Consider the following 9,396-nt stretch of genomic DNA (forward strand, 5'->3'; position numbering starts at 1 on the left):
GCTAAAGGGTTAAGGCCCAGGGACATGGAGCTTCCCCACAAGATAAGTTTTCCCTGAGCTTCATAGTCAACCCCCACCCTCCAGGGCCTCCAGTAATCAATGTCTCTATCTTGGTTATCTAAATCAAAGGACTGAATCCTATGGAGGAAATTGAGGGGTGGACAGGAGGTATGCCTGGGCCTCTAGGAACCTAACCAGGATCACCGTGAGAGGGGAAGTTAGAAAGGTGTCTGCCACATGCTCAGGTATGCCTGCAGGGCATGAGCTCAAGGCAAGTGATTTTTTGCTTTTACTCCAAGAGGAAGATCACAACCACCACCACCATCTCCACCCACACACAAAGTCATTTCCTCCTTAAGGGACAAGAGGCCTCGGTTTACTCCAGTCCCAGGAAGAGCTGCTTTTCCCCTCCCTATACCACCAGCCCCTGCCCTGGAACAGGTAATAGTCTCTACTTTTCTACTTCACCCCACTGACCCCCAGTAGCTATCTGCTGACCAGGGAAATGAGTTGTGAGTAGAGGTGGGTCTTCGAGTCTCAGGGACATCCCTGGCCTGCCCAATGTTCTGCTGCAGACCTTCAGAAGAGGCCTGGTGGAATCATGGTGGAAATTCAGCTGAACCCCCAAAACTTACTGGGTGTAAGGAACCAAAGGCAAGTGAGCCTCAAATAGCAATCTCTGCCTCTCCCCAAAGAAGTCCTCCCCAGGCTCAGACTCAAGATTTTTAGAAAGTTCCAACTCCTCTGGCAGGTGAAATGCTACCTCTAAGTGGTCATCTGGCCTTGGTGGGGGTGCTTCTAGCCAAGGAGACCCCACCCTTCCCAAGATGACAACACACCTAACTTTGCACAGCATCTGAGATTGTAACTCGGGTGGCGGGAACCCTTGGTGACTTGCTGTGTTGTTGGCCAGCGTTAACACTCACTTCCCCTTAACCGCCCTCCAAACACAGAAGCATGTCAAATCCAGTCCCAGTCCTCAGTTCTTGTGACTGAGTCCCTCACCCCGCTGGCTGTTCCTCTCCAAGAAGGCAGTGCTTCCTTACACCCACCCCAGGTGGTAGGTGCTGAGAGGCTAGGGCCGAGGTAAATTTCCTGTAGGAAAAATGAGCCCAAGGCACCCCAAAAAAGAACTCACTCAAATCCAAGCCTGCGTGTGTGCCATGTGGTGCTAGGTCCTCCTTAATCATTTCGGCAACCGAAACACCAGCCAAAGGAATGAAGAGTACAGGCTGGGTGGGGCAGGCATTCAAAAGATTTTGAATGTCATGACAGGTTTCCCCAAAAACCCTAAGCCTTGGCTCCCCAGAACCGCTGAGGCCACACAGGTGTTGGCAAGGCTGGGCTGGGCCCGTTGTTACTCAGCCAACAACTAACACACTGGGCAGTCTTTTCAGAAGTAATACAGCAGGAAGTACAGGCTCCTTTGCAGAAATTCCACATACACACAACCCCCCATCCCCCCCACCCCACCCCCAACCCCAGCTCAGCAAACTGCCAGCGTCAAGGAAGGGAGCTAAGGCTTAGCTGTAGGTATGAGATGCGGACAACCACAGCCTTCTCTCCCCCTCCCCTGCCCCTCCCCAGGACCTGCAAAGGGAGAACCTTACTGGCAAAGTCAAACCAAAACCAAGTAAAACCAGCTCCACCATCAATGTTTCTTGAAAAAACGGGGTTTATTGATTTTTAAACTGCAAATAGTCGTTACAAAAAGTTTTTTTTTCTTTTAAATAAATTCACACAAAGAAAGAGAAATAGAAAGCGACGGTAGTGACCAGCAAGAGGAATAATAATTACATTCATCTTAATGTGTGTGTGCCAGTTCTGTTTACATTAACATTGGAAAACTCCAGACCTGGAATCCAGAACCTCAAATCTGTGAGTGGAATGTCTTGAGATGGGCACGTGGAAGTCAAAGGGTTTCTCTCTTTTTTTTTTCCCTTTTAGAAGCTATACATAAAAAGTTGTTTTCCTTCTGTACTGTCACAGAACTTTTACATACATTCTCAGTCCTAGTCGTGAAAGGCCTAAAGAGAAAGAAACTCAATTTGCAGTCCAACACAAAGGGGGGAATTTCTAAAATAAATAATCCAACAGTTTTTTGCATTTTTTTAAATTAATTTTTCATTTTTTTAAAATAAAATAACCAAAAAAGTGTAAAGTTACAAAAAAATGTCGTTGAAGAATAATATATTAAAACTGTGGAAAAAAAGGAAAAAGACACGTCACAAAATTTTAAGATTAATATGAAGATCATAATTTAACATAAAAGAATATATTCTATGGATTTGTCATCCCGATAAATATGAACAAAATTAACAAAAAAAGCATAGTTTGGCAATAAATACGTTTTGATAAGTTAAATAAGCTTTTTTATATTGATGTGCAGTGACAAGCAAAATTTTTGCTCTCCAATTTCTGAAAGTTATATGAAGTTTAAAACCCAGGGAAGAAAGCATGGCGTGAGTGCTCTAAGGATAGACCTACGGTATTCTAGAGCAAAAACCATTAAAGCTACTTCTACAGGAAATCGTTTTACACAGATATTGTATGTGGAATGAATACCATTAACTGCTCACCCCTTACTTTTTTTTTTTTTAGCTTTTCTCTCTTTTTTTTTGTTGTTTTTTTTTTAAAGATGTCACATATGAACTGGGGAACTTTAGCACCAAAATCAAGTCTCTCATAGTCCATCTAGCTTCCCCTTCCTCCCCACTTAAAAAAAGAAAAAAATTAAATCACAAAGTCCCACTTAAGTCAAAATCTTCATCCGCTTTTTCAGCCTTCCTTCCTGCAGACCTACACAAACCCAGGCAAGATTAGTCAACAGGGGTTCAGATCGGGAAGAAAAAGGTTTTGAATGTCAAGATAGGTTTCCCCAAAAACCCTAGTCTGGCAACAACTCTCCCAAGGGGCTAGGGGGGTCAGGTGGAGAGGTGACACCGGGAAGAGGGGAAGAGTAAGTGAAATCAGGGAAGGTGCAGTTGTGTCGCCAGTGGAGGGGGCTGCTGGTTCCGGGTCTCCACCTCCCCCATGGGCAGAGGCTCCGGGAGGCCCACGGGTGCCCTCTGGCGCTGAAGAGGTAATGTAGTCACAGTGACAAAGTTAGATTACAAGGCACTAAGTTGCTTCTGTAAACTGTTACTGCTTTTTCTTTTGTGATTTGGCACTTAAGGCTTAAGCCAGAAAAAAAAAAAAAAGGCATCTACTGACAAAATATGGGACTTGTCTGTTATGCGTGGTAAGTGGGCTATAAAATCCAGGGAGGGGGTTTCAAGCCAGAAGAAGCTACTGACAAATTGACTTGTCCTTATGTTAGGTGGGGTAATGAGGGGGAGAGGGAGGGGACATTCTGAGGTGCTGGGGGAAAGGGGTTGAGCTTAACTTTGTTAATGTAGGGCTTGTGGGGAATCAGATGGGTAGGGAGAAGAGGGTATGGGGTGTGGGTGCAGGGTAGGGGCTGGAGTAGGCAGGAGGTCCCTCCCTACCCTGGCTTAGTCATCTGAGATGGAAAGTCTGCTGAAGATGGGCAGGCGTCTTGAGTTGTCCAAGGTCGGGGAGTCTGAGCCACTGTGGCTGCTGCTGGAGCTGCTCAGGTAGCCCTCCTGGTCCGAGAGAGAATCCTGAGGGCTGGGGGGAGAGTCAAACATGTGAGGGGACTCGGACATGGGCCGGAAGAGAAAGGTGGTCGGGGAGCCACCCCCGGGGAGCCCCATGCTAGGGGCAAAGAGGCTTGCCAGCTCCTGGCTGGAGAAGGCAAAAGGATTATTGGTGCCATCGGGTAGGGTAGGTGAGCCCAGGAGGTCATCGGCGCTCAGGATGGGGGGTGGGGTGATGGACGTGGGGCTGTCCAGCAGCCCGGTGGCAGCGGCGGTGGCAGCGGCACTGGGAAACCCAGCAAAGCTAAAGCTATGCTGGAGGCGGGGACGGTCAGCGGAGAGGTCCCGGGCCCCGGCCAGGGCACGGCGCTCTTCTGCGTTGTGGATGAAGTGGCAGCGGGGCCCATAGGGGCAAAAGCCGATGGTGTGGAAGGTGCGGCACAGCTCCGTCTTGTACTTGGGGTGGCGGGTCAGGCTGCGGAGCTCATGGATGCCGTGTGCGAACTGGCACTTGTCCCCGTACTTACAGGCACCGTTTTCCTCGAAGGGGCGGCACAGCTCCGTCTTGTAGCGGCTGGAGTTGACCTGGCCGCTCCCGGGCTGCTTCTGGGCAGGGAGCAGCCGCTCGCCCCCTTCGGAGAAGGAGCGGTCTCGGAAGCGGCTGTCCCGAGAGCTCAGAGCGGGGGCTGGCTCACCCTTGAGGCTGCTGAGGAGCTGGTTCTGGTGGAACTTGGAGCTGGGCAGGGTGACTGAGTGCCTCCGAGGGAAGCCCCCACCAGCAGGGGTGCCCACTGCCTTTCTGTCCAGCAGGCAGCCCCCTGCACTGGGTGCACTGTAGTTGAGCATCTTGTTACCCTGGAGAGAGAAGAGAAAGGATGGTAAGGACGGAAGACATCTACCAGGATGTCCACAGTCCTCTCCACAATCACAAACACCCGTTTGTCTCAAAGAACTCATCTCCACCTCTGCTCTAGCAAGCCCCCTTCCCTCTCTCCCTCCCATAGACCATTCACCTGGGTTTATTTTGGCCCCATGCATAAGAAACCATAAAATCCAGACTGGGTGACAAGCACCCTGCTCCATGTCGACTCCTGCGATGCAAACCCCATATCCTCTGTCCCCAAAGCTACCACTTTAATCTGTGAAGTTCAGCTTCCTTACTGCCCAAATAGTTTCTTCAACTCAAAACATCTCCAACAACCCAGACCTCTCCAGATTACCTTCCCCTAACATAACAGGTAAATCTCAGAGAGGAGACTATTATAGGCTAGGTTAGGTCCCCTTCTAATCAGTCCCTGCTTAATTGATACCCCCCCGCCAAGACCCAGCCTAAGAAGACTCTCAACTTCCTCCTTCCTTTGGCAACAGGTTTTCAGACAGCCTTTGCTTTTTCTTGTGGGGAGGAGCTTGGGAGCCTGATCTGAGGTTGGGGGAAACAGGGAAGTGATTCCTGAAAATAAAACTCATTGCCCTAAGTTCCCGGAAGAGGTATTTTCCACAATGATCTCTCTCACCATTCCCACTCATGCCCAGCCCATCCTGTCCCCCTTCACTGTGAAGATGCCTTTGCAATTAGTCTTCTGGCTGCAAGAGCAGGCTTGGATAAGAGCGCCAGTGTTTAATCTTCAAGCAAAGCTGCAGATGGAAAGGAAAAGGAAAGCACCAAACCCCCTACCCATCTCCCAGTCAATAGCAGATTGGGGACGGTGGGGATGGGGACAGAGCCACCAATGGCAGGTTTCTGGTCCAATGGGATCCTGGTCACCTGCCCAAATTGTACCCAAGATTTGGAAAGGGTGCAGGTCGGGGACCTAGGAGTTAGTTCCCAGCCCATGTGGGTGTCATTTTGCAAATTCTAATGTTGGTCCCTTAGGCTCAGCAGGGGGAGATCGCGAATCTGTAACTGCAACCACCCCACCGAGAGGATTACAGGAACCCAGTCGAGAGCTGGTTCCCAACAATGAGGTTCATTTAAAACCCTCATTCATTTAAAAACCTCCCCTGAGGGGGGAGGGGGCCAAAGAAAGAAATAGATCAAAGAGCGGGAGAGTCGGGAAAAGAAGGAAGAAGTGTTCGGTAGCTCTGGCAGCCAGGCCGGCAAGTGGAGTTTGGGAATATGCAGGGAGAAAAGGAAGCTGAAAAATTCAAACTTTTAAAATGTTACTCTTCAGCTCCTCGGCGTCCCTGCACCCCAACCCTGCAGCCCTGGGGCTTGGCAGCTGCACCAACAGGAGCAGCAGGCTGGGAAAACAGAGCAACATGACCCGACGTGTTAAGAGAAGGCAAAACACTTCAGCAATTAAAAGCAGCCCAGCAGCTTCGCCCTTTCAAATTGGGAGGAGGAGGTTGGAAAGAAATTTAACAACATCCATTGGCTTTTGCTATGTACGTTTAAACCGCAGTCCTGGAACACTCCGACTTTAGAACTTGCTTTTTCAACACTGGCTGGCAAGCAACATGTTTTAAGGAGGCCCCCATTAAATCCTTACTCGCGGGACTCTAGAGTTCAAGCCAGCATTTTGCCGCCCTCCCCCCTGCCACCCGCCACCAAAAATCGACCAGCCGCAACGACTCGGCAACACAGGTAAGCGGGTCAACTCCAATGCCTCTTTCACCCCAAAGTTTGCTGCACGATCGGCTATCGCGGGAAGAAGCCCAACGGACCTAGGGCGGACCCAGCACCACTGCAAACTTGTTCTGCAACATCTTTTTGAATCACAACTTGGCCTCCTTCTTCCTCGCATATCCCCAGCTCCCCCAAAAGGGGAGGAAAACATTGTCCAGAGACTCACTTCCCCGAGGGATCTCCCACTCCCAATCCCACGGGTCAGCAATGCTGCTGGACAGATCTAGGGCGCACACTGGGAACCCATCAGACCAGCAGCAAGTTACGTAAAAAAGAATCGCCCAAAACTTGTCCCAATCCCAGCCTCCTCCCAAGGCCCCCGGGCTGCCCCGCCAGGCAAACTTCGCCCCTCAAAACTCTAGCCTCCAGATTCCCACGTAATCCCCGCCAGGAACTGTTGAAACTCAAAGGGTGGGAAGGACGGGGCCAAATTCCTTCAAACTTGGGAGAAAAGAATCATCTCGCTGCACCACTTTCCCCACTGCCTTCCAAGACCCAAACTTTTGGGGGTTCTTTTTTGAGGCAAAAGAAAAAGTTTTTGAAAAGCAAATGCTCCGCCCCACTTTACCTTGCATAAAACTTCGCTCAAGTCGAAGATGGTGGCAGACACTAGGGTGGTGGTCATCCTGTGCGCTCGCGCGGGCCAGCGGCGAGAATCTGGTGTGTCTCGAAGGTCCCGGTGAGGGGAAGGCGCAGCCTCTCGGGTCTGGAGTCCCACACGCCAGTTCCCAGCGCCCCTCGCCTTTCTGACTCCGGGGCTGCGGCGCGCAAAGCCCGATTTATAAAGTTTCAGATTTGGTGGGCCGGGAAAGGAGGAGCTTTAAACTTATTTAAATGAGGAAGAGGAGGAAAAAGAAGTTGATTGACACTGGAGTTGAATCAGCCATGCGGTCAGGCGGGGCGGGGGAGGGGAGGAGAAGAAACTTTCAAAAGGAAGAAGGGGGAGGGGAGACGAGAAAAGAAGGCGGAAAAAAAAAAAACCCACTCCGAGCCGCGCACAACTTTTTTTTTTCTTAAAGAGGAAAAGTTTCGAGTCGGCTGACTTCGCTACCCAGCGCTTCAGGCGCCCCTCTCCGGGGCCGCGCGGGCGCAGAGCGGGAGGGGCGCGCCCCCTCCTTTGTCAGCCTCCGAGTGCGGCTGTGACGTCACTCATTCCACTCCCTCCGGGGTTCTTGTTGTGGTGGTGTTGTTTTTTGTTGGGCAGGAAGGCGGGCTCGACTTTCTCTTTTTGCCAGAAGGAGCTGAAGCCCGTCCTTAGGGCCTGGGCTGCGGTTTCCATGTTAAGCTGGTGGTCCTCTTGAAACTTCCCCAAGTGTCTGCACAACTTACCTTTTCCTGACTTCTCTTACGCACTCGGCTTCCCTCCGCAAACCCGGCAGGCCGAGGACAGTAGAAATTTGGGACGCACAGAACGTTCAAGTCTAGAGTTTTATGTTGTTTTTTTTCTAGCGGAGGGGTGGGGTGGGGCGCGGTGCGAGGGGGGGGAACTAGGGAAACTTTTTCCCCTGGAGGACACGGCCTGGCGGGCGCGAGCGCGGCAGTTTAGCGCGCCGCACGCGTCCACACTCGCGCTCGCTTTGCAGCCGGCGCTCTCCGGGTGTGGGCGGGTGGGGGGCGTCGCAAAAAAAGATTACGGCCCGGGCCGATTGTTTGCTTTACCAGGCCTAGGCGTGGCGTTTCTTTTCACGCATCCAATCTTTAAACTTTTAGTAAAGAAAACCCTAATCCTTCCTGAATGCCCCTTCCTCCCAGAAAAAGCCCACCAAGCAACTCACTACTTTCCACGCGCGCCCTGAATTCTGGGCGGCGCCACAACCCTCCCTCCTCCTCCATCCTCCCCACACACACCTCCAGACTCTAGAACAATGAAAAAAGTTTACTTTGATAAGAAGGAAGGTAAAAAGATGGACGGAGGCAGCACTTTTAACTTATTGTTGATTCTCTCGCCCCCACGGGAAAGTGGAACATATGGCTTGTCACGCTGCGCCGTTTTGGCGGGAGGTGGGGAGGGGGGCATGGGAGTCAGGAAAGCGAAGGGCCCGCAATGGAGCACGACTCCCTTGAAAATGATAAAATATATATTTACTGTTATGTTTGGATGCCACCCACCCAAATATAAAGTTAACATGTCCCCCCACCCGCCCCCTGCGCCTTTGCCTGGGTGCTGGCGTGATGACCCAGGCGGAAGTCGCAGGGCCGCGCTTCTTTCCGATTTCCACGCAGGCCTCGCCGCCCCCTCGGCCCTCGCACGTTTCTTCGCAGCACTTTAGGCCGCCGAGTCTGTTATGAAATCCGGTGCTGCCGAGTGGCTAAGATTGAGTTCCATTGCGATGTAATTAGGTCACCCCATTATGAGCACGTTTCTTCGGAAAGGACGGGGCGGGCCGAAGAGAGCGCTCGAGTCAAACTCACCACCCCCCAACACACACATTTTTTTTTTAAACTGCATTTTTTATTTATTCGTCAACCTCTGGGCAAACTCAGCAAAACCTTCCAAATCACAACTGTTTGAGAAACCGGTTGTTTTCAACTTTGCGAAAACACAACTGTTGCTGCAGCCACGAACCTACGTGATCCCAGCGGGATCGGCTTTGATTTGTCTCCTCTGCCTGAAATGGATGGCCCCCACTTTAACCCGGCTGCTGCCCCTCGCCTGTTCTGCTGCTGCTCTCCAGCCGCCTGTTGCTTCTCTCCCCCTGCTCCCATTTTTCAGCTTTTCTTTTCTGGCAAGCTCCAGAAAGGGAAACAACTTCCATCCACCTTAATTTCAATCATTCAAGTGTAGGTTTCTTTCTTAGAGGTATGTTTGCTCGTTCCTTTCCCAGCCCCAAGTGGGTGTTGGGGCGGGGGGGACGATTTCGTGCAGTTTCTTGGTGATGAGGTAATGAGTTCCAGATTTCGGGACAGAACAGGGTGCACGCTGAAACCACAAGGTTAGTCTGAGTTCTGATGTGAAACTATTTCGGTTTTTTTATTCCCCCGACCTCCACCCATTCCCGCTCCCCCAAACCCCCCCCCCAAAAAAAGGGGGCCGGCTGGTCTTTAACTCCCGAGGGTTGGCGAAGCTCGGCTGAGGGGACCAGAGGAGGGGCTGGAAAGAGGCAAAGGGGAAGGGGCCCCCTTCCCGGCCCAGGGCCTGTCCCCGCGGGGCAGCGGCTGTCCCCCTGCTCC

At 51.5% G+C, this 9,396-nt stretch overlaps 1 protein-coding gene across 2 annotated transcripts; it reads right to left on the reverse strand.

The window, feature by feature from the left end:
* Nucleotides 1-1,655: 1,655 nt before the first annotated feature.
* On the reverse strand, nt 1,656-7,322 carry ZFP36L1 (ZFP36 ring finger protein like 1). 2 transcript variants are annotated; one of them, XM_012438235.3, is made up of 2 exons: nt 6,794-7,322; nt 1,656-4,454 (listed from the first exon to the last, which is right to left on the reverse strand). In XM_012438235.3, the coding sequence occupies exons 1-2, from the start codon at nt 6,848-6,850 to the stop codon at nt 3,495-3,497; spliced, it is 1,017 nt and encodes a 338-aa protein (XP_012293658.1). In that variant the 5' UTR covers nt 6,851-7,322; the 3' UTR covers nt 1,656-3,494. The 2 variants fall into 2 exon arrangements, with proteins under 2 accessions (XP_012293658.1, XP_012293659.1); XM_012438236.2 differs by lacking the exon at nt 6,794-7,322 and adding an exon at nt 4,613-6,787.
* Between the last annotated feature and the right edge of the window lie 2,074 nt (nt 7,323-9,396).

Source organism: Aotus nancymaae, unplaced genomic scaffold, assembly GCF_030222135.1.
Source record: "Aotus nancymaae isolate 86718 unplaced genomic scaffold, 86718_ANA_hifiasm-v0.15.2.pri h1tg000011l, whole genome shotgun sequence".
NCBI classification, from domain to species: Eukaryota; Metazoa; Chordata; class Mammalia; order Primates; family Aotidae; genus Aotus; species Aotus nancymaae.

Bases quoted from the DNA above. Each gene is read 5' to 3' on its own strand.
- ZFP36L1 (XM_012438235.3), bottom strand. From the start codon at position 6,850: ATGACCACCACCCTAGTGTCTGCCACCATCTTCGACTTGAGCGAAGTT. The intron at 4,455-6,793 runs GTAAAGTGGGGC...TTCTCTCTCCAG, and splicing joins TGAGCGAAGTTTTATGCAAG to GGTAACAAGATGCTCAACTA.